The sequence below is a fragment of the Haliotis cracherodii genome, unplaced genomic scaffold (genome assembly GCF_022045235.1).
Source record: "Haliotis cracherodii isolate W230 unplaced genomic scaffold, xgHalCrac1.p SCAF_1, whole genome shotgun sequence".
Classification (NCBI taxonomy): Eukaryota; Metazoa; Mollusca; class Gastropoda; order Lepetellida; family Haliotidae; genus Haliotis; species Haliotis cracherodii.
Genome location: NW_027266264.1, coordinates 21,052,880 through 21,080,837, shown reverse-complemented (window position 1 = coordinate 21,080,837; position 27,958 = coordinate 21,052,880). Strand labels below are relative to the sequence as shown.

Below are 27,958 nucleotides of genomic sequence, written 5' to 3'. Positions count from 1 at the left end.
ACCAAAGTAACTAAAGTAAAATTTGCGTCCATTTATTCATGACAATGACATGATGTATTTGCATTTGTTAAATCGAAAAATCGAAAATTATTAAGTAGGTTCGCAAAATATATTCGTATTTTCAGGGTTAACCTTCTTCTTGGCTGCTAAGCTGAGAGATGACCGAAGTTGTTCCAACTTTTGGTGTGGTGGACGTTCTATACCAGGTATAACAGACAGGTGTTTGTCAGAGATAGGTATTAGTATGTGTTAATTACTCTCAAAGGATACCGGTGCACCTGTGACTCGTTGGACAGGTAACTCGATTTCCGTAGTCTAACTGATTTAACCCAAAAGCAAAATCCAAAGAAGCGCAAATAAAAGAATCAAACAGACAATGCTACAGTTTGTACATGAGTTCCATATGAAAATGTGGCTGTAGATGTGTAAATAACTTATTGCCAACATTACACGCACTTGTTTAATCAATTTAAAACACAGAGCATAGGGGTGACCATCTGTGCCTATTGCCCCAGGTCGTCGCCCTAAAGCCAAATGCATATGTCAGGTTTATGTCTTTCAGGGTTCAACAAGTATAATTCACCTAGAAAACAGAAACACTCTTACTGCAAAATAAACAGGTACAAAATATCAGAGTAAATCTTCTTTCATATCACACATTCAACCAATTTCAGTCCTTTCATTCTGAAAATGAGACTTAATATTGTACAATTTACACTACCTGGAGTTTACAATTGATTGTTCTGATCACTAGCATTTGTCCAGTGGACTGGTGTATTTGTTAAACTCTGCTGTTATCCATAGGTTTAATGAGTGTGATTTAGAACATGTTCTTCTTCTTGCATCAATCTTCAGGACTTTCAGCCAATTGAGCCTAATGAGCAGAGGGGGTGATCCCGTGGAACAGCACAGCCTGATTATATAGGATTACTGGTATACAATTAAAGCCTTGTAACAAGAGGAGACTATTGGGATGTAGGCTACAGTGAGTGAGTTTGGTTTTATGCCGCTTTTAGCAATATTCCGGCAATATCATGGCGGGGGACACCAGAAATAGGTTTCACACATGGTACCCATGTCGGGAATCGATCCCGGGTCTTCCACGTAACGATCGACCGCTCTAACCACTTGGCTACCCGACCGACCCTGAAGGCTACAGGGGTGGAGTCGCCAGAAAAGGCCAATGAAATATCCAAAATGATTTAGGTGTCAGTCCATTTTTTTTCTGCGAGTTGATTTATCAAAATCAAATAAGTCACTATTCTTACGTGTCGATACCCAAATTGAAACAATATGTTTACCAAGAAATCTGTACGTAAAAGAACTTAGTGTGAGACCAACAAACAACCAGCAAATAATACACAATCAACAAATGTATTACAAAATTCACCAAGTTTACAAATCAATAAAAATTACTGCATAGCAATTATGATGGCAGTAAATAATAGCATGGTAGTCATGGTAGTACAATATTCAATGGCAATACATAATATAATGGCAGTGGTCGGTATCAAATACAAAAAGTACAGTGGTGATAGCAAAAGTCAATGATAATAATGTTATATTTACCTGGCGTCGACAGTGGTCAAGCCTCCAGATTGGGGCTAGGGAGTTACACAGTTACAATCATTGTTAAACAATAAAATACACTGTCATCAGAGACCATATAATAGAATGATTATTATATGGTCTCTGCTGTCATATAACAGTATAGTTGGAACTTTGAATAATTGTAAGTTTTAATCTTGTTTTTTGTTACAGATTTAATTCACAAAGGATCCCATCGACCCAGCAGTTAGCCCCTAATCGAAATGTTGATTCATAAACTACTTTGTTGTCCTAAAAAATCAAGACTATTTCTACGCTCTGTTTTGAAAGAGTGTACTCGGGCATATGCACTTGAACACTCCAATGTCAGTCGACATTTCTCAAGACAATATACAACAGCAGCTCCGGAACATGTTGTGTATGTTTCAAGATCCAAAAACATTTTTGAAAATCTTGCCTTGGAGGATTGGATTTACGAAAATGGAGATTTAGAAAATAAGAGCTACTTGCTGATGTGGAGTAATGGGCCTGCTGTTGTGACAGGTCTGCACCAGAATACATGGATGGAGTGCAATGTGGCTAGGATCCTGGCTGAGAAGGTTGATCTTGCCCGACGGAAGAGTGGTGGGGGGACAGTGTATCACGACACGGGGAACCTCAACCTCAGCTTTATCAAGAGTCGACGGAGGTACAACAGGAAAGAGAACTTGGAGTTAGTGAAGAGCGCACTAGTATCCATGTGGGATGTTGATCTTTCGATCAACTGCAGAGAGGACTTAATACTAGATGGGTTTTTTAAGGTTAGTTAACACAGAATGAGGTTGTTATTCTTACATGAACAGGTAAATGAAATGTTTTTGTTCAGTTTGACTCTCTTAATCATGATTCTAGTTTTGAGCTTATGTATTACCTGCCATTGCTACAGCTGCTGTAGTAAGGCGTGAATTCATCCCACAGATGCACTGACACTGTTAACCTCTTTGATCATGTGGACAAGGCGTCTGTCCTCGGACCAAAAGGTCCATGGTTCGAATCCAATAACAGGACTTGGATATTTATGTCCGCTACGTTGGCGCCTAACGTGGGGCTGAGCAATCCCGTATCAATTTTCTCCATACGCTACTATGCTGCTCGGAACATGCCTTTTTGATGACGGGGTAGTGTGTAGCAGGGTGTGGAGTCCATGACAACTTGTTGATTGGGTTAACCTCTTTGGTCATATTGGCAAGGCATCCGACCCTGGATCAGAAGATGCGTGGTTTGAATCATATCATGGGACTCATATATTTTATCATTTCTGTGGGATTTGAACCACAGACGTGTCCTGATCATCACAGGTTGAACACCTTGTCCACATAACCACAAAGGGTAGCCATTAAAGCAAGCTGACAAGGTAAGGAATTCACCTGAGGAGTGACTCCATGCATGCTACCTGTTCTTGGAATATTGCGGTTCTGAAATAGGAGTCCATGTTTTGTTTGTTATTATGTCTCTCTCCACCACCACCACCACCCCTCCCCCACAAAAAAAAGGGAGACATTATTTTAGGCCCAGTTCATTGGTGTTGACGTCGGCGTTTCCATCAGCGTTTCCATCCTATCCAGGCCTTGAACTTGAAAGCTGTTAAATGTTTTTCATCAAAACTTGGATATGCATTGCTCATCATCTTAATTGATAGCTTTTGATATTTAAAAATTTGGAAAATTTATTGTTTTCAGTTTTTATGGAAACAATTTAGACTTAGCCTTAAGCAAGGGTAGGATTTGTTTCCGGTCAATAAAACTTGGCAAATGCATTGCTCATCAACCTAACTGGTGACATTGATATTTTCAAATGTTCAAAATTTTATGGAAACAATTAGACTTAGTCTCAAACAACTCTAATCTTCATTTCTGGCCCATTTAACTCTCAAACTAATAAATATTTTTGCTTGAAACTGTACATGCAACGACCACATGCTCAACTATTGCCTTTACATATTTATCAATGTTTATGGTTCTTAATTTCTTGTGTTTCCACTGAAAAAAAATGGACTTAGTCTCAAACTAATAGCGTTTGTTTCCCGTCAGAACTCTACAGCTAATGAATATTTCTGCTTGAAACCAAATATCTTTCCAAGCTATAATTGGTTATCATTGCTTTTCCAATTTGCAAGCACACTTATAGTAACAACTTAAACTAATGTATTTAAAAAAAAGGGATGGGGGAGACATCTGTGTTTATGAGTAAAAATACATTCTAAGTTCACTGTTGTATTTGTTCAGGTGTCCGGTACAGCAGCCAAGTTGGGAGGTCATCGGACATACCACCATTTTACTCTCCTGGTGGATGTGGATGTGGAGCGACTCGCTACCTTGCTACAGTCCCCCATGGTTGGTACTCGGGATCACTGTCACAATGACTTTTACAAGCAGGGTTAGAAACTGGTCCCAAGACATGAGAAAATTTGCTATTCTTCTCTCATCAAATTCCATTATGAAAAAAACATTCATCAGAATTAGGGTGGAATGAACTGTTTTTCAAGTTTTTCTTCACCAGGCTATGCTGATTACAGTGGTTTCAATTATCACAAATATTAATATGATATTCATGACAATTAGTTATACTGAATGTCTACTTTAACAGATCTAGTTACCTGGAATAGATAAAGATGGTCTTGATTGTATCCCAACAAGAACACCTAGTTAGGCTTAACAAAATAAAAGAATTGGTTCTCAGGCAATGACTTTTGTAAATATAGTGTGGGCGGTGTTTTGTGGGGATTTTTTTGTTCAAACTAGCATGTAACCAAATAAACAAGCATACAAACTCCTATTGCTGCCAGAACACGAGATGCGCCGTAAAGGGAAGTAACTGTGTGCTGTATTGGATCCAATTGTTTTTAAGTATATAAAGAAATTTTATTTTTATTTAAAAATGGAAATAAAAATGAAAAATGAGGCTAATTTTATGATGATGCATGCGGTGCCTCATCTTCCCGAGGCAAATGAGTTAACTGACTATAAAAGTCCAGTTTCCACCCTTGCTGAACTATGCTGGTATTATGGAGTTACATTTTGGCTGGACTAACGAGACTATGCATAGTCCAATCAAAATCGCGCACTGAAATCGAAATCCGGTTCGTAAAGTGTCATGCAGATTTCGGTTGACTGCAGGATTTGCAAAGCATGTGCACCGTCAACAGATATGTCAACAGATATTTTCCAAATCTTTTCATGTTTTTAATCAAGGTGCTCACGTGATTTGATGCATTTCGCGATGTAAGACCCGTTTTATCACAATATAGATCTTGATTATCGATCAGATCGTCTTGACTGGGCGCCACCATTTTGGGTGAAGCAAACGCAAGTGATACTAGAGATGGAGTCTCATTGGTCCATAGGAGAGGCTTAGAGGGGACATAACTGGTAATAGCCACTGGTGGCGCTAAGATTGAGCCCAGTAATTCCAGCCAAGTTCGGCAAGGGTGGAAACTGGACTTTTAAAGGCAGTTAACTCTCTTGCCTCGGGAAGATGGCGGTGCCTGAGAACCAAGACTATTACTTTTTTAAGCCTTATCCAGTATTTTCCCAGTTAAGCAGAAGCTACCTTACGAGTGTCAGATGTGTTGTTTCGGACTGAATATATACCAGAGCAAGTTTTTGTTGTGTTGTTGAAATGTTCTTGTACTCATTCACTTTATGTTGTGTTTTATTTTGGAACAGATTGGTGTTAAAAGCAAATCAACAGAGAGTGTTCCAGCAAATGTTCGCAACTTGGTTGTGTCTGCACCATCCATAAACATCCCATCAATTTTGCAATGTGTTGGGGACAAGTTTCTCCATCATAACACACCACAGGTAAGGAGAGCTGCAGGGGGACATTTGAACTGGGACATGTTTGGGGTATCAGTTAACAGTCTGCGGCTACACACAAGCAGTCTTGTCTCAACACAGGGGCAGGTCACCTGGGTCACCTACAAACAGCCTGGGTCTACCCAGGGGTGATATATCGAGAGACGGACTTTGGAGCTAGTTGGGTGATTATCACTGGCATGCAAGATCAAGCGGCACTTATTCACGAGATTATGAGAGATTCAAAGATTTACCTGCAGGGAATTCACTGCAAAGAAAAATCAGTTGTCCAACCCTTTACATATTTATTAATGTTGAGTTATGTTTGTTTTCTTGTTTGATAAACAACATTTATTACATGTAAGTACCTGTATGTATATGTTAACACACTCGTGAATTAATGACCACATCCCATTGTTCTATGATACAAAAAGAAAATAGCAGTGTGCGAGAAATTCACAATTTATCCATTTTCCAGTACAAATGACTTTATTAAATATGAAACAAAGTCCTTAGTTACTGGAGTCAATCGGAAGATTTATTATATTTCTGTGTCTTGGCATAATTTATTTTGTTACTTATTTGGGTGTTTTGTAAAGGATGTCCATCAGTAAGTATCACTAAATTTATTACCTAGTTACTTTTTCTCGACCACACTTCATTATGCTACATGTTACAGTTCATGTAACTCGCTTAGACATTGTTATGATTAACTAAAAGTGGATTTTAACATTTGACCATTATTTTGTGCATGCAGCTGGGGTGAAAAATATGTTTACAGTTTCTTTCTGATTCTTTGCGAATTTTGATCAAACCATCAATTATTTCAAGTTATAATTGTCTTGTTTAGATGTTCATTTTAAAGATACAATGTTTGGACTACATTCTCTGTTAAATTTGATCAAAATATTCACTCATTTTCAAAAGAGTAAAAATGGAAACTTTAATCAGAACTAATTAGGAAATCTGAACCAAATTGCTTTGGTTTCTGTACAAAAATAATGTCTTATCAACTTTACTGTATTATATATATATTTTTTTTAACAATTTCTATAAAGTTTTGTTGTCATACACGAGGCCATAAAAAATTAACCCGAATCTCATCCAGCTTTTGAAAAAGAGTGAGGCAGGAAGCATTTGACAAAGTATGCATGTTATCCTGTGTCTACCCACAAACAGTCTGGGTCTACCCACAAGCAGTCTGTTTCTACCCACAAGCAGTCTGTTTCTACCCACAAGCAGTCTGGGTCTACCCACAATCAGACTGGGTTTACCGACAAACAGTCTGGGTCTACCCACAAGCAGTCTGATTCTACCCACAAACAGTCTGCATCATCTATCTACAAACAATCGGGGCCTATCCACAATCAGTCTGGGTCTACCCACAAGCAGTCTGGGTCTACCCACAGTCTGATTCTATCCACAATCAGTCTGGGTCTACCCATAATCTGATTCTACCAACAAACAGTTGGGGCCTACCCACAATCAGTCTGGGTCTACCCACAAGCAGTCTGTTTCCACCCACAAACAGTCTGGGTCTACCTACAAACAGCCTGTTTCTACCCACAAACAGTCAGGGTCTACCCAAAAAAAGTCTGGGTCTACCCTCAAACAGCCTGTTTCTACCCACAAACATTCTGGGTCTACCCACAAGCAGTCTGGGTCTACCTACAAACATTCTGGGTCTACCAATAAGCAGTCTGTTTCTACCCACAAACATTCTGGGTCTACCCACAAGCAGTCTGTTTCTACCCACAAACATTCTGGGTCTACCCACAAGCAGTCTGTTTCTACCCACAAACATTCTGGGCCTACAAATAAGCAGTCTGGGTCTACCCACAAACTGTCTGGGTCTACCGACAAACAGCCTGGGTCTACCCACAAACAGTCTGGGTCACCCACAAACATTCTGGGTCTACCAACAAGCAGTCTGTTTCTACCCACAAACATTCTGGGTCTACCAATAAGCAGTCTGGGTCTACCTACAAACAGTCAGGGTCTACCCACAAACAGCCTGGGTCTACCCACAAACTGTCTGGGTCTACCCACAAACAGTCTGGGTCACCCACAAACAGCCTGGGTCTACCTACAAACAGCCTGGGTCTACCCACAAACAGCCTGGGTCTACCCACAAACAGTCTGGTCCATGCCATTTCGACATGATAACATAGAAACAGTCATCATATGGAGCTGAACCATCCAATCCAATTGATTGTCTTTTACGACAAACACCAATTATGACCGGGACTGCTGTACCTAGCATCTTCTCACCAGGTGTCTGGTGCAGGGGCAAGTTGAGAGACACACAGAGAAGCTCCCAGACCAAAGAACATGACAATGTATTTCGTGAAACGTCACTTTGTTCTCATTTAAGGTCAGGAAAGGTCCCAAGAATACCTTGCTTGTCAAAAGAGCTGACAAAAATTGGGTAGGTCAGACTCTGTTATTGATGTGTGTGACCTATGTTATTATGTTTGTTGCTCATGCATTCAGTCAGTGGTTGCCCAGGTACAGATAGGATCATTTACAGGTCACCCTCATAGACTGTAAGTCATGGAATGAGTGTGAGGAGCCTTACCTTTGAACATATAACACTAATCTGCAAACGATGACATCAAGACTGTAGACTTAAAAATTCCATATTACCCGTATTGGGTAATAGCAGTTTGAATGAATGATATCATAACAAACTTAACTTCAACTGCTTGACATGTGATCAAGCTTCCGTGAAATCAAATCAACATATGTTCCTAACATGTCATATTCAAATGAGATAGGTCAGTCAGGTCACCGATAAAGATTGTACATATTTCAAGTGTTGTTACACGAGTTAGTGCAATCCTTTGATTGTATATGAGCAGTGTTACATATTTACACTGACCGCTGTTACTATATAGACATATACACTATGGGTGAGTGGTGAGTTACTATCAATGATAAGAATATTTGACAAGGTTATGAATAACGGAGACACAATTATATACGGTTGGCGACTGTCATAACTGCCTAATCAGCAAGTGTAAACAAACTGACCACACTTGACACTGATCTCCGTGGGAAGCACTAAATCTAGCTCTCAGTTAAATTGTTTATGAATGTTATGAATGTTTCCGACCATGCTCAGCAGTGAACCTAAAATGAGAAAACCTCTAAAATGTTGTGATGAAAATGGCTCCCTTCATTAATGCAAGCAAGGGACATTCGTATTTTTAGCTTTAATGTCAAGATTTACAAAAGCTGTAAATTGCTGGCTGCTTCGTAAAACAACACTCATTCACTTGTTGATGGATTGACTTTGTTTTTGTGAAGGGTTTCTGAGTCTTTGTATTTATATTCATGTATTTTCTTTCAGGGAAACTGTTCCATACGGCACATCGATACAATCACCGATTCAGATTTTCCAGGAGTTTCCACAAAAATCGAAGAATTGAAAAACTGGGATTGGATTTTTGCAAAAACACCTCCATTCTCCATCATCAAGTCCTACACTAAAGTCATTGATGGACAAAAGGTTGACCTTGATCTCAATATTGATATAGTCAAAGGTAAAATTCACAAAATAAAAACGAATCTTTCTAGTGGAGGACAAACAGCAGTTAGCAATGACACACATCTTCAACAATACCTCGTGAAGCTGACTGACAAGCCTTTGAAAATACAAGAGTTATCTCCTTTTTTTCAAACTTTAATCTCCCAGGCTAATTCTGGATATGAGAGTGTGGTAATAAAATCCCATGTTCAGTGGGTTTTGGAATGTATAAGAAAGTCATTGCTTAGTGAATAAAAGATGCAGCTATTTACATGATTTAAGTGTACCCTATGTATGATTATTTGCAGCAAATATTTGATACATGTAATGTTTTAAAGAGTATATCTGAAGGATGTGGGGTCCATCGGCGTTCCCGTTTACCGGTAATTACAAGTTTTTACCGGTAAAATATGGCTTGGACCGGTAATTCATGTAACTGCCAGTCCCTGTGGACCGGTAAATAAAGTACCTTATAAATCTTTGTTGTTGAACTAAACATCAGTGATATTCATATAAGTACATTCGAACAAAGTCAGATTGTTTGTTACCATCAGGGTTTCCCCTTGTCCATTCATAGGTTAAATATCCATTTGTAGCGACTTCATCTCAAAATATTTTGAGAAAATTGTGACTGAAGTTTATGTGAATGACGAATAGATCTAACTAAGTTACTTCAGAGATGACATCTTTGCACTGAACATCATGTTGAAAGAATTAAAACCAAATAATGTTCTTACTTTTTTTTTTTTTTTGAAAGTTAGGACAGGCAAAAATTAGGGGGGACAGGTAATTCTTAGAGTTTCCAGTCCACAAGGACTAGCAGTTTCAAAAGCAAACGGGAACACTGTCCATATATTTAGAATCGTTAGTCATCGATGTTCTTTGCACTAGATTTTTTATGTGTTGAAACTCTGTGTTTTTGGTTTGAAATGTAAAATATTGAGGGAACTTAAAACCCTAGGGCCGAAAGCCAGAGGACTTTTCTCAAGGTTATATATTTCCAACCAAAACTGAGGAGTGTTTTAACGAACTTATGAACTGTCTAAATGCAAGAATTACCAGAGAAAATAAGAAAACATCAGGATGCCTTATAGTGAAACAATACAGTATTTGTTGTATAAAATGAATATGATGACGCGGGCGTGAGAAGGAGAGACAACAAGTCATGACATGTAAAATTAAACACCCTTTCATCACCTGCCCCAGTGCTAAAAATGATATGTGAGGCTGCAGGTTCAATTCATGTCATGGTATTTACATGTGAAAAACATTGTGACTTATAACCACTCAAAAATCAACATAAAATGCATAATGAAAGTCTGTTTATACTATTCAATTGTAAAACTTCCAAGCAGGTTCCAATCACAGGATTCCTATGAGATGTTATGTCATGATTCCCAAATTGAAACACTATGTTAACCAAGAAATCTGTATGTATAAGAACTAAGTGTGACACCAGTCTGACCCAACTCATGCCCTCCCACACCTGACAAGTCAATCAGGCCACCATGTCGACAGTCAGTCTGAATCATCGCATGCCCTCCCAAACCTGACAAGTCAATCAGGCCACCATGTCGACAGTCAGTCTGAATCATCGCATGCTCTCCCACACTTGACAAGTCAATCAGGCCACCATGTCGACAGTCAGTCTGAATCATCGCATGCTCTCCCACACTTGACAAGTCAATCAGGCCACCATGTCGACGGTCAGTCTGAACCAACTCATGCCCTCCCACACTTGACAAGTCAATCAGGCCACCATGTTGACAGTCAGTCTGAATCATCGCATGCTCTCCCACACTTGACAAGTCAATCAGGCCACCATGTCGACAGTCAGTCTGAACCATTTCATGCCCTCCCACACTTGACAAGTCAATCAGGTCAACAGTCAGTCTGAACCATCTCATGCAATCCCACAATAGACATGTCATTAACTTGGGTTTCTAGAGCACTGGCAATAAATTATTGCAGTGTCTCAATTCAAGTAATGTAGTCCTTACAATATTTGGGCCTAGACTGAACTATTGAGGCTCTCAAATACCAGAAATGTTGTCCAGTATTGTCATTGCTGTCACCCAGTGTGCTCAGTGCACTCATGACCCTCAAACATATTATGTTTTCTGTTGTTTGCTATAAATTTCTGAAGAGATACAAATAGCTTATTTAACACTTTGTTGTTGGTTATATGCTTATTTATCTTGAAAGATAAGGCAGGGTTATCAAGTGGCCCATCTGCCTTGGGGGGGATGTTTGATGCAAATTACTTGATAGGTTTGTCGCATTTTTTTACCATACTTTATCTTTCATAATTATAAACTCATTTGTGACTTTCTAACTTTGTATATTATTGCCTTGGGGTGTCACTCGTCTATGTTCCATATGTTACAGTAGACAGTGTATTAACAAAATTCATATGGTGCATCTTGAAGTGAAGTAAGCATTTCAAAATGCCAAATTGTGGCCTTTTTTTCGATACTTGTGTATAGGATTGTTGAATTTTTTTTTAGAGGACTGAAAGAAGTGTTTTGTACCAGTGTTAGGGATTAATTAGACGAAAGTGAGCAGATTATTGCTACATATGAACCAGATGTAGACGAGATCGTCAGTGTAAGCGATGAACCAGATGTAAGTGAGATCGTCAGTATAAAGGATGAACCAGATGTAAGTGAGATTGTTGGTGTGAGGGATGAACTAGATATAAGTGAGATCGTCAGGGTAAGGAATGAACCAGATGTAGACGAGACTGCTAGTGTAAGGGATGATCCAGATATACGTGAGATCGTTAATGTAAGCGATGAACCAGATGTAAGTGAGATTGTTAGTGTAAGCGATGAACCAGATGTAAGTGAGATCATTAGTGCAAGCGATGAACCAGATGTAAGTGAGATCGTTAGTGAAAGGGATGAACCATATATAAGTGAGATCGTCAGGGTAAGGAATGAACCAGATGTAAGTGAGATCGTTAGTATAAGGAATGAACCAGATGTAGACGAGGTCGTTAGTATAAGGGATGAACCAGATATAAGTGAGATTGTTAGTGTAAGGGATAACCCAGATGTAAGTGAGATCGTAAGGTGTAAGCGATAACCCAGATACAAGTGAGATCGTTAGTATAAGGAAAGAACCAGATGTAGGTGAGATAGTTAGTATAAGGGATGAACCAGATATAGGTGAGATCGTTAGTGTAAGGAATGAACCAGATATAGGTGAGATAGTTAGTGTAAGGGATAAACCAGATATAGGTGAGATCGTTAGTGTAAGGAAAGAACCAGATGGTGAGATAGTATAAGGGATGAACCAGATATAGGTGAGATCGTTAGTGTAAGGAAAGAACCAGATGGTGAGATAGTATAAGGGATGAACCAGATATAAGTGAGATCGTTAGCGTAAGGGATAACCCAGATGTAAGTGAGTGTAAGGGATGAACCAGATATAGGTGAGATCGTTAGTGTAAGGGAGGCACGGGTGGGCCGGTCGTCTGAGGCGAGACCAGACGTAGGGGTGATCGTCTGGTTAAGGGACGAACCAGACGTAGGGGAGATCGTCGGGGTAAGAGATGAGACCAGACGTAGGTAAGATCGTCAGTGTAAAGTATGAATCAAATATTAGTGAGATCGTTGGTGTAAGAGATGAACCAGACGTAGGTGAGATCGATGTAAGGGATGAACCAGACATCGGTGAGATAGTCTGTGAAAGGGATGAACCAGACGTAGGTCAGATCTTCTGTGTAAGGGATGAACCAGATGTAGGTGAGATCGTCTGTTTCAGGGATGAACCAGATGTAGGTGAGATCGTTTGTGTCATGGATGGACCAGATGTAGGGGAGATCGTCTGTGTAAGGGATGAACCAGATGTAGGGGAGATCGTCTGTGTAAGGGATGAACCAGACGTAGGGGAGATCGTCTGTTTAATTGAGGAACCAGATGTAGGGGAGATCGTCTGTTTAAGGGAGGAACCAGATGTAGGGGAGATCGTATGTGTAAGGGATGAACCAGATGTAGGGGAGATCGTATGTGTAAGGGATGAACCAGATGTAGGGGAGATCGTCTGTGTAAGGGATGAACCAGATGTAGGGGAGATCGTTTGTGTAAGGGGTGAACCAGATGTAGGGGAGATCGCCTGTCAGGGATGAACCAGATGTAGGGGAGATCGTCTGTGTAAGGGATGAACCAGATGTAGGTGAGATTGTTTGTGTAAGGGATGAACCAGATGTAGGGGAGATCGCCTGTCAGGGATGAACCAGATGTAAGGGAGATCGTATGTGTAAGGGATGAACCAGATGTAGGTGAGATCGTTTGTGTAAGGGATGAACCAGATGTAGGGGAGATCGTTTGTGTAAGGGATGAACCAGATGTAGGGGAGATCGTCTGTGTAAGGGATGAACCAGATGTAGGGGAGATCGTCTGTGTAAGGGATGAACCAGATGTAGGGGAGATCGTCTGTGTAAGGGATGAACCAGATGTAGGGGAGATCGCCTGTCAGGGATGAACCAGATGTAAGGGAGATTGTCTGTGTAAGGGATGAACCAGATGTAGGGGAGATCGTCTGTGTAAGGGATGAACCAGATGTAAGGGAGATCGTCTGTGTAAGGGATGAACCAGATGTAGGGGAGATCGTTTGTGTAAGGGATGAACCAGATGTAGGGGAGATCGCCTGTCAGGGATGAACCGGATGTAAGGGAGATCGTCTGTGTAAGGGATGAACCAGATGTAGGGGAGATCGCATGTGTAAGGGATGAACCAGATGTAAGGGAGATCGCCTGTCAGGGATGAACCAGATGTAGGTGAGATCGTCTGTGTAAGGGATGAACCAGATGTAGGGGAGATCGTTTGTGTAAGGGATGAACCAGATGTAGGGGAGATCGCATGTGTAAGGGATGAACCAGATGTAAGGGAGATCGCCTGTCAGGGATGAACCAGATGTAAGGGAGATCGTCTGTTTAAGGGATGAACCAGACGTAGGGGAGATCGCATGTGTAAGGGATGAACCAGATGTAAGGGAGATCGCCTGTCAGGGATGAACCAGATGTAGGTGAGATCGTCTGTGTAAGGGATGAACCAGATGTAGGGGAGATCGTTTGTGTAAGGGATGAACCAGATGTAGGGGAGATCGCCTGTCAGGGATGAACCAGATGTAAGGGAGATCGTCTGTGTAAGGGATGAACCAGATGTAGGGGAGATCGCATGTGTAAGGGATGAACCAGATGTAAGGGAGATCGCCTGTCAGGGATGAACCAGATGTAGGGGAGATTGTCTGTGTAAGGGATGAACCAGACGTAGGGGAGATCGCATGTTTAAGGGATGAACCAGATGTAGGGGAGATCGTCTGTGTCAGGGATGAACCAGATGTAGGGGAGATCGTCTGTGTAAGGGATGAACCAGATGTAGGGGAGATCGTTAGTGTACATGGAGAGGATGAACCAGATGTAGGCGAGGTTGGCAGTGTAACGGATGTGGCAGGTATAGATTATGTATTTGTCTAATTGTTCTAAATACATATATTCATCAAGGTCAATATTTAGAAATAATCGCAAACGGTTTGGTCCGTTTTTAAACGTTCTTGATGGGTTTCTAAACCAAATCCATAAGTTAATAACTCCCATTTTCGTTTACAATTTCATCTGGTATATGTCGATTTGACATTCATTCTAAGACATTTAGTTGGAAGAGAGGGTCGGCTATTCTGCAATATAATTAGCTCATATCTTTGTGCAGAGTAAGTAAACGGTCCAATACACGATAAATGTAGTCACGCATACTTTGACACTGGATTCGTTTTATGTTGCTAATTGGTATCATCCCACTAAGTCTTTAGTGAACCTTACGTTTCTCGGTCCTCAGACAACCAAACATGCCAACTAAAAAATATGGATATGCGATGCGCCACCTCGTGTTTTATAGCCTAGCCAAAACATTCACTGGGTGTGACTAAGAGCGACTCACAGAAGTCAACTTGTCCGAAGTGTCACCCAGGTGAAAAGACACCTTCAGAAATCTAAAGTGTTGCTTGATATCTGCCGTTCAGATAGTCGTTACACCCACACTGTTACACTGATTGATTAATCTCTGGTTATTCTTCAAATTATTATCTCCGTTTCCACCTTCTCGGCTCGGGACAGACTCTGTCGACCAGTATCCATTACTTGTGTATTTTAATTTATTGTCATACAGATATTCAATCCATGCTTGATATTTAGAAATATGTTGCCCGTGAAATAGATATAATCTATATACTTATTCCGTAATTACGTAATCCAATAAACAATACAGGTAAATGATGACACGAATATGTCTGCAGATCACCAACTTTATTGAATAATTAATAGTAGTATTCTCTCCTCCTGCAGCATTGTAGCCTTGCGTACTCCTTCAAGGGAGCAGGGGAGGAGTCCTGGTCTTCGATTGTAAGGTATGCCTTGCAGTCGACCGTGAAGGCAACAGAAGCACCATCGTCCTCTGGGATGTAGGGCAAAGGGCACGGGTCGTTCAGAAAGGCAGCAGAAACGTCGTTGTTTTTCATAGTGTAAAGGTAAACATCATCACGGAACTTCACGAGAATCTCGTCACAACATGCCGAGATGTCGGCAGCCTCGGGACCAGCTACAAGAGACGGACTTAGGAAGGTAGCAACTACTACGGCGGCGTACCTGTATCGACCCGTACTTATCAGTCGGTAGACATTGACGGGATCACCAAAGTTCTGTACATAGTCGAACACGTAGATTGTGCCATCACAGGCTACCATCACAGCATGTGACACAAACTTTTTTCCAAGATACCTATGCAAAGAAAGAAAGGTAAATGAATATATGTGCAGGTTTGTTTCTTTTACGACCAGGCTCGGACATTACTTACTTACAGGACCCGTGAAGATCCGGGGTAGAATAGGTCTTCAGCAACCCATGCTTGCCGTAAAAGGCGACTATGCTTGTCGTAAAAGGCGACGAACGGGATCGGGTGGTCAGGTTCGCTGACTTTGTTGATGCATGTCATCGTATCCCAATTGCGTGGATCGATGCGCATGATGTCTATCACTGTATTGTCTGGTCCGGACTCGATTATTTACAGACCGCCGTCATATAGTTGGAATATTGCTGAGTGCGGCGTTAAACAACAAACAAATAAATAAGCTTACTTACAGTTCAAATCGATGTTAACTCAACCACACGTAATCCCCTTATGACCAATCCGATTTGGAAAAACTCCGATACAACTGCAGTGTATGTTTTGGGGTGACACCGGCATCAATGAAGCATACATACCTGTACGGCAGCCTCTTTACCGAAGTAGCGGTTCTGTTTACAAACGGATGTTCCACCTCGGGAAAGACGTAGATGTTATTAGCAGGACCGCCATTGTCTGCACCACCATCATTGATGAAGATCGCGTTTCCAGGCATGCCCTTGTCGCCAGGCATGCGCACGCGGGGTCCAACAGCAACATCTTCCCAGTCTACATTGACCACACGCATTCTACTACCAGCATAGGTGGAGACAACTTGACCCTGAAATATATAGGGTAACATACTGGTATATTATTTCTAGTTATTCTTTGGATAAACACATGATTTTGCGATCGATAAGTACTAAATGAAGTGACTTTGGAAAGGAGAAGGGGTCGGAACAATCGTCACAATATAACCTTTATGATATCTGACGGATGAGAATCATTTTGGAATTCTCAAATTACAAAGTCAGGTTGTTCAAAAACATGCACAATGATGTCAGTGTTTACTGAGAATTATACCAGATTGTTAATCCATTTTCCCAAAGCTGCATTTTAAGTATAACTACATCGAAATAATCTAACAAAGTGTTTGTTTCTGCTGGCTCTACTAGCAACGACATTCATGATCGTTATACCGGACAATGTTGACTGTTTTGAGTTCTCATTTATATTTTGCTTTTGAAATCGTCGCGAATGTCATCCCTGTCTCTCCAAACACATGTACACATGTTCTGAAAAAAACTTCCTAAATAGAGCTGATGAATTGTTACTGCATAAGGTGTAATTGAACTTTCGTTCCTGGATACGTCCATTTAAAAACGTTTCAGTTTACCTGACACTTCTGCACAACTAGAATATCCGTGCATGACGTGTCCGAGATCATATACAGGAAGCCGGGGTTGTCTCTGCTTGCTGCAATACCAGATATTTCAGAAAAGCCAGCTTTGGCAACTCCACCAATAACTTTCCCAAGGCTGAACTTGGAGTCTGGAAAGATAGGTTCACGTTAGAAATGTCATTAATGGTGATTGGCATGTGCTTGCGCGGTTGTAAAAGGGGGATGGGCTGATGGAGAGGGATGCGCAGCCCCATTTTTGAAGCATTCTAAACATGTCAACGACGAAACATATACATATATCATGATCATTTTTTTATATGATTTCAACGAATCAACTAAATGAAGTTAGTTGTTTCGCAAATTATCTTTGGGATTCATTCATTCATCCAATGTCCAAAATAATATATGCTTTGTAAACTTATAGCTGATATAATAGAAGACATCCGTCGATTTTGCTTCCCAAATTACCTTTGCATCAGTTCGCAATGGCGGAATGACAGTCAAACTATAATTGATATATGACTGAAATAAAATCAGTTCATATCCAAAATACGTAAGATGTAAGACGTTTATTAGCTAACCAACCATTTCATATTCCGTAGCGTTAAGGAACATCAATACCATCAATATCTGGTATACCTTGTGTGGTGGTTCCAAGTTATCTGTTACTACCCCTTTAAATGTTCCAAGTTACCTGTTGCTACCCCTTTAAATGTTAGGTTCCCTACTGCCTAAACAACAGTTGGAAAAGAGCTGCCTTTTGGAATAATGGGTTCATGGCATTTCCTATCATGGCAACGGTTAAGTCGAGAAACTGTTCGTCAGTTCGCCTTACCTGGAACATGTTTATTTCTTGGGCTGAAAGCAAGAGTCGAAGGTGCAGATTCTAAGGCTGTGTAGAATCCACTCCCGTCTAACGCCCAAGCAATGGAGTCACTAACAGGTGACGTTATAGAAGGCAGTAGGCGTGCATGGTTCTTCTGGAGCTCGTTGTTGACCCAGGGGTAATAGTAAATCTTATCCTCCATCTTCACAAGCAGCTCGCAACAGTCCCGGGACAGACTAGCACCCTTAGGACCTGTGCCTGCGGTCGGGATATCAAGCTGTAGTTGTGGCTTTGCTGTGTAAGTACCGTCATCATTTTCAACAATGCGATAAAGTCGCACAGCATTTCCCAATTTATTCCTGCTAAAGAAGTAGATGTCGCACTGACAATCAACGAAGATGCTTCTGCTTTCAGTAGTTCCTGGGTCTCCGGCCCTGGTGAATATATAACAAGTGATATGAGTACATCAAATAAGTTTGCTAAATTGATTTATATTTTGTTGAACCCAGGAAACTATTGTTTGATATTACTTAAACTCAGTTTGACAACACGGATTTATCACTTGACATTCATCCCATATACACTTACTTGTAGGTGTACACAATTGTTTTATCAGCTGGTTTGCTGATGAAAGAAGCTGGATTGGATTCTTCTTGAACGATATACACAGTCCGAGTGTTGACATCATGGACGAAAATACAGGATCCACTCATCGGAGGAGGACAGGCTTGGACAGCCAGATCATCCCAGGCATCATTCGTTGCACCTGCGATGGTGATACCTCCAATAACGTCTCCTGTACAGGCGTTAATGGCATAGATTATGTTGCTCGCAACGGCGCCTCCGGCATTACAGCCGTATAGGACGTCTACATAGATCCCACTGGACGTTATTCCAGCTGGAATCACGTCAAAATCCGTTATCGTAGCAATGTCGCGTGGGCGGCCAAACGATGGTTTACCTTTCAAAAGAAAATAGGAGAAAAATTGAAGGTACCCTTTTCCAATATATTAAATGTATTTTGCATAATTATTTTTTCATGTTGTAACAACGAATGACCCAGAAGGATGTTTACTGTTCGTACATAAATGTATTCTAAATAACGTTATGTTAATCCTTCTACAGGCACTTCGGGGCGGTCGGGTAGCCTAGTGATTAAAGCGTTCGCTCGCCACGCCGAAGACCCGGGTTCGATTCCCGACATGGGTACAATGTGTGAAGCCCATTTCTGGTGTCCCCCGCCGTGATGTTGCTAGAATATTGCTAAAAACGGCGTAAAACCATACTCACTCACTCACTCACTACAGGCACTTCCGAACGTGCCATGCTGCATCTATTGAGATGATTACATCATCACCCAGGCAAGGGAACATATTTAGCACCCAACATTACATATTTGAACAGCAATGGATGGGATTGGTAGCAGGTCATATTTGTAACCTTACGGGTGTCTAAAATGCCCAATTTTACATATTTGATCGTGTCATACACATGTTGTTTCTGTTCAAAATGAGGGGCGGTCGGGGAGACTGGTGGTTAAAGCGTTCGCTCGTCACGCCGAAGACCCGGGTTCGATTCCCGACATGGGTACAATGTGTGAAGCCCATTTCTGGTATTCCCCGCCATGATATTGCTGGACTATTGCTATAAACGGCGTAAAACCATACTCACTCACTCTGCCAAAATGGACTAAACGTATATATGTCACTCTAAGACTATTCTTTGTAAAATAGTTTTCAATATTTTGATTCAAAACTTACTGGGAAGAGGGATGCTTTTATTTATTAGTTCATTTCTTTAATAGGTCATAAATGTAGAACAATAAAAAAGAGAAGTTTCCGAGGCAATGGTGACAGCTGCTTATTTCCCCTTTGAATTTGAAATTTTATCAATGACATTGGTGAACGCAAGGTTGGAATCCGGCGCTAAAACGACAAAAAAGTATAGTAACACAGCTTAAAAAGTTTAAAATGTAGAGGCGGGTGGGTTATAAAACCTATTTGCCTATGTATTTATCATGTACTTTTATCGAATGTAATTGTCAATGCAAACAAACAAGAGCTCAACATTTTGTTGTGTGTTGAAACATGCAACAGGCCTACCATGAAAAGAGTGTAAGGTGTGTCCAAAAGATGAAAATGTGAATGTTATCCATCGTGTTGCACATCAAAAGGCCAAATAGAATATCTAGGGAGCTTCACTGCATTTTGTACATACTGCATTCTATGATGTCCCAATATAAAGCCACGCATTAGACTGCACTTAGTGATCTACTTACGAAGTGAACATTGTTCGGTCTTTGGAATTCCGTCTGAAATAAACATACAAGCACATTTTTACCATACCCCAGGGATGAAATTCAGGAATGCAAAGTTTTGTTGAACATGAATTATGTGTGGACTGGATCACGAGGACACGTAGTATAATCGTTGAAAAGGTTAGTTTGACCACGAGCGCTGTGTGTGAACAACCATTTAATCGATTTAAAACCAGGGTCCGAGTGATCTAACCTACTTAAAGCATGGCCGACATTCAAAGAACCCTAACACCTAAAATGTTTAAACAACATTGTTTTGAAAACAGTATTTTAACAGATATTTTTTTAATAACGTTTTCTTTGAACGAAAAGCTGCCAAATCACACGTTCGTACAATGCAAAGAAAACCCTGAAAACTTACTGCATGGAACACATTTCACCGTTCATAAACGGACAAACTATTAGTAAGTAAATACTGAGTTGTTAGTAAAGCGTCTTCCATGTTGCCGTGTCAGAAGACTACAAGTCTTCGATGCTGACTCCACGGGATCGAATCCCGCTGTTGACACACAATGTTTCGTGAAATTGTTGACCATCAAGGGATGTGATAGGCGGAAATAGAACTTGTGTCACTGCCAAGTTGTGTGGAGCTGACAGTTCAGTCAGTTAATGCACGGTCAAAGACAAAAGGGTCCATGGTTTTAGCTTCAAGTATTAAGTGTTAAGTGTTAAGATACCTATTTTTACATAAGAGGTGAGGTGAAATAGGGTTTAACGTCGCGTCCAAGATTATTGCACTTATATAGCGACGTGCATGTACGTGTATGTGTTTGTGTTGCTGCTTGTACTAGTCAGGACTGATGCCGATTTATAGTGCTAGCTCACTGAGATACCATGCCGCAGTTTAACATGGATACCCCACTCAGACACAGTATACTGACTCCGAGCCGACCAGTCCTTGTTTTAGCCCCTTAATACCGAGCGGCAGACAGGGTAACAAGAAGTACCATCTTTTAACGTCTTTTGGTATGACGCGGCCGGGGATCGAACCTCGTACCTTCCGCTCTCCGGGCGGACGCTCTACCACTAGACCATAGAGGCGGTCTTTTACATAAGAATAAAAGAATTTATAATTGTATGTATGATATATATGAGTAATCATCAGTTCAGGTTTCCGACTGGTTGAGGAAATTGCGGGGAAGCGACGGTGCATGATATGTCAAGTTTATTACAAAAGTTAAAAATGATGTCCCTATGATTTGTGTTCTTGTTGTGTAACGCTAGAACTGTAGATACTGTACATATATACAACGATACACACGGTGATACACAGCCTGACAGAACATTTTAGGTATCCAGAAAACAGATGGTACCGAGGTACCAACAACTACGATATGTACATATGTACAGCAAAATAGGCACGGTACAATTATGTCTCAATACTTACACACACACACAGCCATAAGGCCAAATGCACAGAGTGCTGACAGCATCATGGAGCCCACTAGTGATGTAACTCACAGCGCATACCATGCATGCCTTTATACTGCATGCTTTATACCTTCCAGCTATCTGTAATTCTTTTAGGAGAGAGAAAAACTATGTGCAATTAAACAAAGTCAGAAAAATGTCGATATGAAACTAGTAACCAGAGGAACTAATCATTATATGCACAAAGTGACATGTGTCTGTAGGCTACAAACGAACCAAATTAGTCACGAGTCTTTGATGCTCCAGCAGGTTGTTTCTCCCATCTCTCTAGGGGGGAGATTTCCTTTGTGAACCAGCATGAGTATGAGTGCATTAGAATCGACTGTGCAAGAGACTGTGTTTTACAGTGTCACAATTACTCATCATTAGCGACACACGTGGCTTAAGGAGTGAGTGTAATCAACCATCAGGCTATTATAATATACCCAACAAAGCCCTAGAAAATTCATGAAAGTAAATATACTCAACAACAAAAGTTCCTGTGACACCAATATTTTAGTGTATTTTTCAAACAAGTAAAGTTTGGTTTTTGATATTGTAGTAAATGTATGGAATCAAGTCACAAAAAACGCAGCTGCTACAGAAAAGCATGCATTTCCACACAAAAGTTTGAGACCAAACACAAAACAAAAACCACCGTCAAGCACTTTTACATTGGTGCAGACAGCGTCTACGCTGGACGGCCATGCAGTGGGGACAAGTTCTATTCACTGACGAGTCTCGATTTCACCTTAGCCACAGCGATGGACGGATTCGAGTGAACGTTACATCAATCATTGTGTCATGAAAGAAGATCGGTTCGGGTGCCGCAGCGTTATGGCATTGGGTGGGATTACAGCAAGACACAGGACCCGTTTTGATAGTGTAAGAGGGAAATCTCAATGGATCATCGGCCCTATTGGTCTACCGTTTTTGAGTCGCCATGGCCCAGGCATTACCATTCAATATGACAACGCCCGGCCTCATATTGCTCGACTTGCTCAGGATTCTCTTCAACAAACAACGTGAATGTCATCCCCTGGCCGGCTCGCTCCCCTGATCTCTCACCAATCGAGCACAGGTGAGATGAGATGGATCGGCGCCTACGACGTCAACCACGTGTTCCACAGGCACTCCAGGAACTTCAAAACATGCTCCAGCAGATATGGACAGATATCCTACAGGACTTTGTGCGACGCCGGGTCCATTCCATGAGACGAAGATGTGTTGCTTGCATCGCAACCAGAGGTGGACACACACGCTATTGATTTGTAAATTGACATTTTGGCATGTTCATGTTTTGTTTTGTTTGTTTTTGTTTTTTTGTTTTTTTTGTTTGTTTTTTTTGTTTGTTTGTTGTTGTGTGTTTGTTTGTTTGTTTTTGTTTTTTTTTTGGGGGGGGGGGTATGAAATCACGCATTTTCTGAAGTCAGTTTGGCAAAAATTAACCATTTGAACACTTGCCGGAATCTTTTATCTGCTGCCACCCGAAATTGTTTCAGAACAATAAAAAAACATAACTTTGCATTAAATCTTACTCAATGTCACAGGAACTTTTCTTGTTCAGTATACAAGCTATCGATTGATTTATCGTGTGTGAAAAGGAAATTTGAAACGTATAAGTTCGGTCAGTTAGATAATATCCGTTGTTAGGTTAGTTCTTGACTCTGCAGAATATTTTTAAAAGGTTTAATCTATTGATAATTCTGTCAGACGACGAGTTCAGTGGATGCACCACTTCGAAAGTGGTCTGTCGTCATGGTCTGTTGAGACATTTCTAGTCCTAGATGCTTGTGGGTCATAGACTCTTTATGGAGTTGCCGGGTTAGAATAGGTCTCCATTATGTTTATCGTAATAGGTGATCGGTGGTCATCCTTGGCTGATTGTGTTGTCGTCGGACCCTGACTGCCTGGATCGCTCAATCACTGGTTTGTCTGGTCCAGACTCGATTATTTCTAGGCCACCACCACGAACGTGAAATATGCGACCTTAAACAACACACAACCCAAACCAAACCAATTATTGGTTGTAAAATCTTCATTGGTGGAGAGAGTAAACTGTTGGCTTGCAGGCCAATTTCAACCGTAAAATATAAGGACACACTCAAATTATAGTAAATGATAACACATACATATCAGCAGATCACCAATTTTATTGAGTATTTAATAATAATATGTTTCATTCTTACAGCAAGAAATCCTCTCGTACTTCTTGAGGGGAGCTGGGGAGAAAGTGTTCAGGGCCCACTTGCACAAAGCGATCTTTGCACTAAGATGACTGTTACTGCCATTCGTTAACATACGCTTGCAATAGTTGTAGCGATAAGATCGCTTTGTGCAAGAGGGCCCTGATGTTTAATGGTAAGGTATGCCTTGCAGTCAGCCGTAATGGCAATAGAAGCTCTGTCTCTGGGATGCCGGGTAGACTGGCCGGATCTCTAAGTAAGGCCCCTACATGGGTACAATGTGTGAAGCCCTTTTTCCGGTGTCTCACGCCGTGATATTGCTGGAATAAAAGCGGCGTAAAACCATACTCACTCACTCACTCTAAGATGGAACATGCAACGTCGTTGTTTGTCAAACTGTATTTGAAAACGCCATCAGTGTACTTCACAAGAATCTCGTCACAACATGCTGAGAAATCAGCAGCTTCTGGACCAGCTCTAAGCGACGTATTTGGGATGGTAGCAATCACTACGGTGTAGATGGAGACATCTGTTTTTATCAGTTTCACGGGTTTGAACTGACAGTCCTAAACGGTTTGGTAATGAATATCATATATGGTTCAACATGAACGAGAAGTCATTAAAAGGACACTGGACCATCGGGACGGGGGTACAGTTAACATTTAACAATTCCAGTTAATTTCATAGTTCACAATAACTCCTGATATTTTCCTGATAACTTTTACGTACACATTCTTCATGAGATTAAATTACGTATCCAACTTTATTTTGTGTCTCAGTGTTTTGTGTATTTGAAGTCCTAATGTTCCAGCATACTTATAATATAAATATTAGCACAATTTTCTTGTGTGATTACAGATAGCTAAGTCCCTAAGGTTCCCATATACCTGTAAACTAAAAGGTTGAACGTTCCATAAGTTAACGTAGGTCTCGTGCATGACGTAGATAAAATTCACAGGATCACCAAAATCTGCACCATCATCATTGATGTAGATGCTGCTTCTGCCCGGCGTCCTATCGATAGAATGAATGAATGAATGAATGAATGTATTTCTTTATTTCCTCCAGAGTTGAATCCTAAAATGTTACACAGGCAAATACCTTATTTACAATATACTAATGAGATTACTTGACTATATACAATGGAATCATGTTGTACAGTGCTATGAATAAACAAATTACAATGCGCATTTTTGTGAGCATTTAGTATTTGGTATTTAGTAGATATACATAAGGTATTTCTTCAAATGCCATAAAAAGTGGCAGTAGGTCATTATGATGCTGTGTAAGTATCGTAATCAAGTTCGTCAGTCAAGTCATGAACATCTGCACATAAAAAGAATGAAAGCACATCATCGTCGTTAAGCATATCTATCTTCACATCTACATCTACATCAAGTTTCTCAATCAGGCATTAGAAGACATGATTTCTGTCAGGCATAAAAAAATCACAGTGCAAAATAATATGGCATTCATAGTCATAGCAAGCCGCCAATGTCTTTTACAATGGTTACATTCTTTCGACACTTTTGCTCATGATCCGATTGTGCAGGGGTTGTTTTAAATGTGGATAGAGATGCATCACATTGTAAAGAACATGCATTTGTAACCGTTTATGAATTTAATGCTACCCTGGAAGATCTGGCCTATGTGCTTGCCTCCCTCTCCAAATGTACTGTTCACTCTCTGATAGAAGTCTGATTACAAGAGCTCGCATGTAAACATACTTTGAGACATTTTAAAAAGATGAAACTTGGCAAAACTGATCATCAAGGTTGAAATGAAAGTGTCAAATTTTCTTGAAATGAAACACAACACTAGTCTCTGAGAAAATGGCATTACAAGTCTCTTGTGTCCGCCATGTGCATTGATGACTGCCGTGCAACGTCGTTACATGGAATGGATGAGGTGGTTTATGAAGGCCATAGGCACTTGCGCCCACACTCTGAGGAAAGCCTGACGCAGTTCAGCTGCAGTTGTCGGCCTTGGTCGGACGTCATTCAGCCGCCTTTGAATCTCGTCCCACAGGTGCTCAGTGGGATTTAAATCGGGACTGAGGGCAGGCCACTGCATGGTTCTGATACCATTCTGACTAAGGGAGTCTCTTGTTGCTCTCGCAGTGTGGGAACGGGCGTTATCATGCTGAAACTCGTGGTTGCGACGACGTGCACAATGAGGTATGGCGTGTGGTCTCAATACTTGATCAATGCACCGAGCTGCTGTGACACCATTGCCTTTCCCTGGACCGATGTTCTTGAAGACCACAGGGGCGATCCTCTGTGCAAGATTAATTCCACCCCACACCATGATGTTTGGACCACCCCACGTGTCTCTCTCAACAACACAAACATCCGAATAACGTTCCCCATGGCGTCGCCAGACTCTCTCCCTGCCATCTGCTGTTGAGATACAGTAACGGCTCTCGTCTGAGGAGAGGACTCCTCTCCGCTGCTTGTGGCGTCAATGCTGGTTCTGTGTTGCCCACTGAAGACGACCCCGGCGATGACCGGCGTGTCAGAATGGGACCTGTGACAGTGGAGGTGTCTTTTCGTCAATCGTCGACGCACGGTGTCCGCACTATGTGTCGCTGGTGTGTCCCCATGGTATGTCGCGCAGTTTCCACAGCAGTAACAAAGCGATCTTGTGGCACAATCTGACGATCCTGACGTCGGGTGGTGACCCTTGGTCTTCCACTACATGATCGGTCATCTGCAGTGTTGCTGGTCTGGTAGCGTTGCTGGACCCTGTATACTGCCCTTACGTGGAGTTTAAATGCATTGGCTACTTGCTGGGTGGTTTGACTAGCTTGCAATCGTCCAAGGGCTTGGTGTCGCTGATTTCTTGTCAATCTTGGCATGTGGTAGCAATTCAATAACGAATATTATCCGATCTGGGTGGATTTTTATAGGGCAAGAAATGGGGGAACGCATGTGCATTTCTATTTGCACGGAACTCACGTGCATTGGGTAACCATGGCCGTTGCCATGATGCATTTGGGCGATTGGTTTTATTGTCATCTGCTTTGTTTTTCAATCATCAAATTTCATTTTTACGAACAAGGTGATGTTAAATTTTAGACACTTTGACAAAAATTACCCAGATATTTAAATGACAAATTTTCATGCAGTGTTACTTGGGGTGACGTTTCTCTTGCGGTTCAGTATAGTTATCTAAATGATATTTTGTAGCAGGTTATTGAATGATGCGGCATATGCTTACTGGACGGCTAATACTGACAACAGCATTGGTAGCAATGTGAGCACAATTTTGATTTTTTGTTATTGTTACAATCGTTAATACAGAACCTTCCTAATAATTGTAGTCTACATTTATCAATGAATTTATTCATTGACCACATTCTCAAGTTAGAAATAGACGAATCGGTTGGATGTCTTTTACTAAACCCTTGTATATGGCGAGCAAATTAGCGTTGTGTACAATCAACCATTTCAAGTTCTTTACCGTATAAAGCTGGTAACAAGTCACATCCATAAAAGCTTGTAGATAGAATTATTCTTTACCATATATTGACACACGCAACTGGGTGGAGATCGGAATCGTTAAGGCCGAGTTATCGTAGTGAATTAACACATGTTCTTGCTTTTGAGCAACACGTCAATATTCTTTCTTTACAGGATAATTACTGTTTATGATTATTCCGCCATATTTGACGGAGTCGGAGGTGTCAATTGTTGCATCGCCAAACTTGTAGATTACTTTATTATGAAGCTGGCGTGTTTTGCAGAATACAAGCGATTTACTCTTGGAGGCATTATAGGTGAATCTCCATTTGTTGACATGGAAACGAACTCAAATCAACTGAAGACTGTAAGTCCAGAGGGGTTGTAGACAAGAGTGTTGTGTCATGGGCCAATATAACACAGGGTATATAGACATGGCAGAGAGGCCATCGTTTGCTTTCCTTAGTTCTCATATAAGATCATTTATGAAAACGAGAAAATACCATGCTGACATAACTCGACCTTGCCCAACACCTTGTTTGATGGGAAACTCATCAGATCTTTCTCCGTCGTATGATATAAAACATGCCTGTCTGTATGGCTATGGAAAAGTAGGTTCCATAATTTACCCTTGACACCAAGGTCATGTGATTTAACAAATAGTCCATCGTGCCAAATACGATCGAAAGCCTTTTCATTATCTTAAACTGCAGCAAACACTTGTGATTCTCTTTCTAGGTACAACATAACACATTCTAAAACGGTGATTACAGACATGATTGCT

At 41.0% G+C, this 27,958-nt stretch overlaps 3 protein-coding genes across 4 annotated transcripts; 2 read left to right on the top strand and 1 right to left on the bottom strand.

Moving 5' to 3' along the window:
• Positions 1–132: 132 nt before the first annotated feature.
• LOC139461781 (lipoyl amidotransferase LIPT1, mitochondrial-like) lies at positions 133–9,252 on the top strand. Of its 2 annotated transcripts, none has more exons than XM_071243243.1 (5): positions 133–219; positions 1,762–2,348; positions 3,813–3,920; positions 5,253–5,387; positions 8,734–9,252. In XM_071243243.1, the coding sequence occupies exons 2-5, from the start codon at positions 1,812–1,814 to the stop codon at positions 9,163–9,165; spliced, it is 1,212 nt and encodes a 403-aa protein (XP_071099344.1). In that variant the 5' UTR covers positions 133–219; positions 1,762–1,811; the 3' UTR covers positions 9,166–9,252. The 2 variants fall into 2 exon arrangements, with proteins under 2 accessions (XP_071099344.1, XP_071099355.1); XM_071243254.1 differs by having other exon boundaries at positions 169–296; positions 2,092–2,348.
• A 3,214-nt stretch (positions 9,253–12,466) lies between these two features.
• LOC139454567 (RE1-silencing transcription factor A-like) lies at positions 12,467–13,042 on the top strand. The gene has a single exon (XM_071236365.1). It carries the CDS (start codon positions 12,467–12,469, stop codon positions 13,040–13,042), a length of 576 nt encoding a protein of 191 aa, XP_071092466.1.
• Positions 13,043–15,228: 2,186 nt separating this feature from the next.
• Positions 15,229–26,699, bottom strand: LOC139454560 (uncharacterized). Its single transcript, XM_071236352.1, has 7 exons — positions 26,671–26,699; positions 26,040–26,239; positions 18,389–18,761; positions 17,810–18,234; positions 16,969–17,123; positions 16,172–16,413; positions 15,229–15,688 (listed from the first exon to the last, which is right to left on the bottom strand). The coding sequence occupies exons 1-7, from the start codon at positions 26,697–26,699 to the stop codon at positions 15,229–15,231; spliced, it is 1,884 nt and encodes a 627-aa protein (XP_071092453.1).
• Between the last annotated feature and the right edge of the window lie 1,259 nt (positions 26,700–27,958).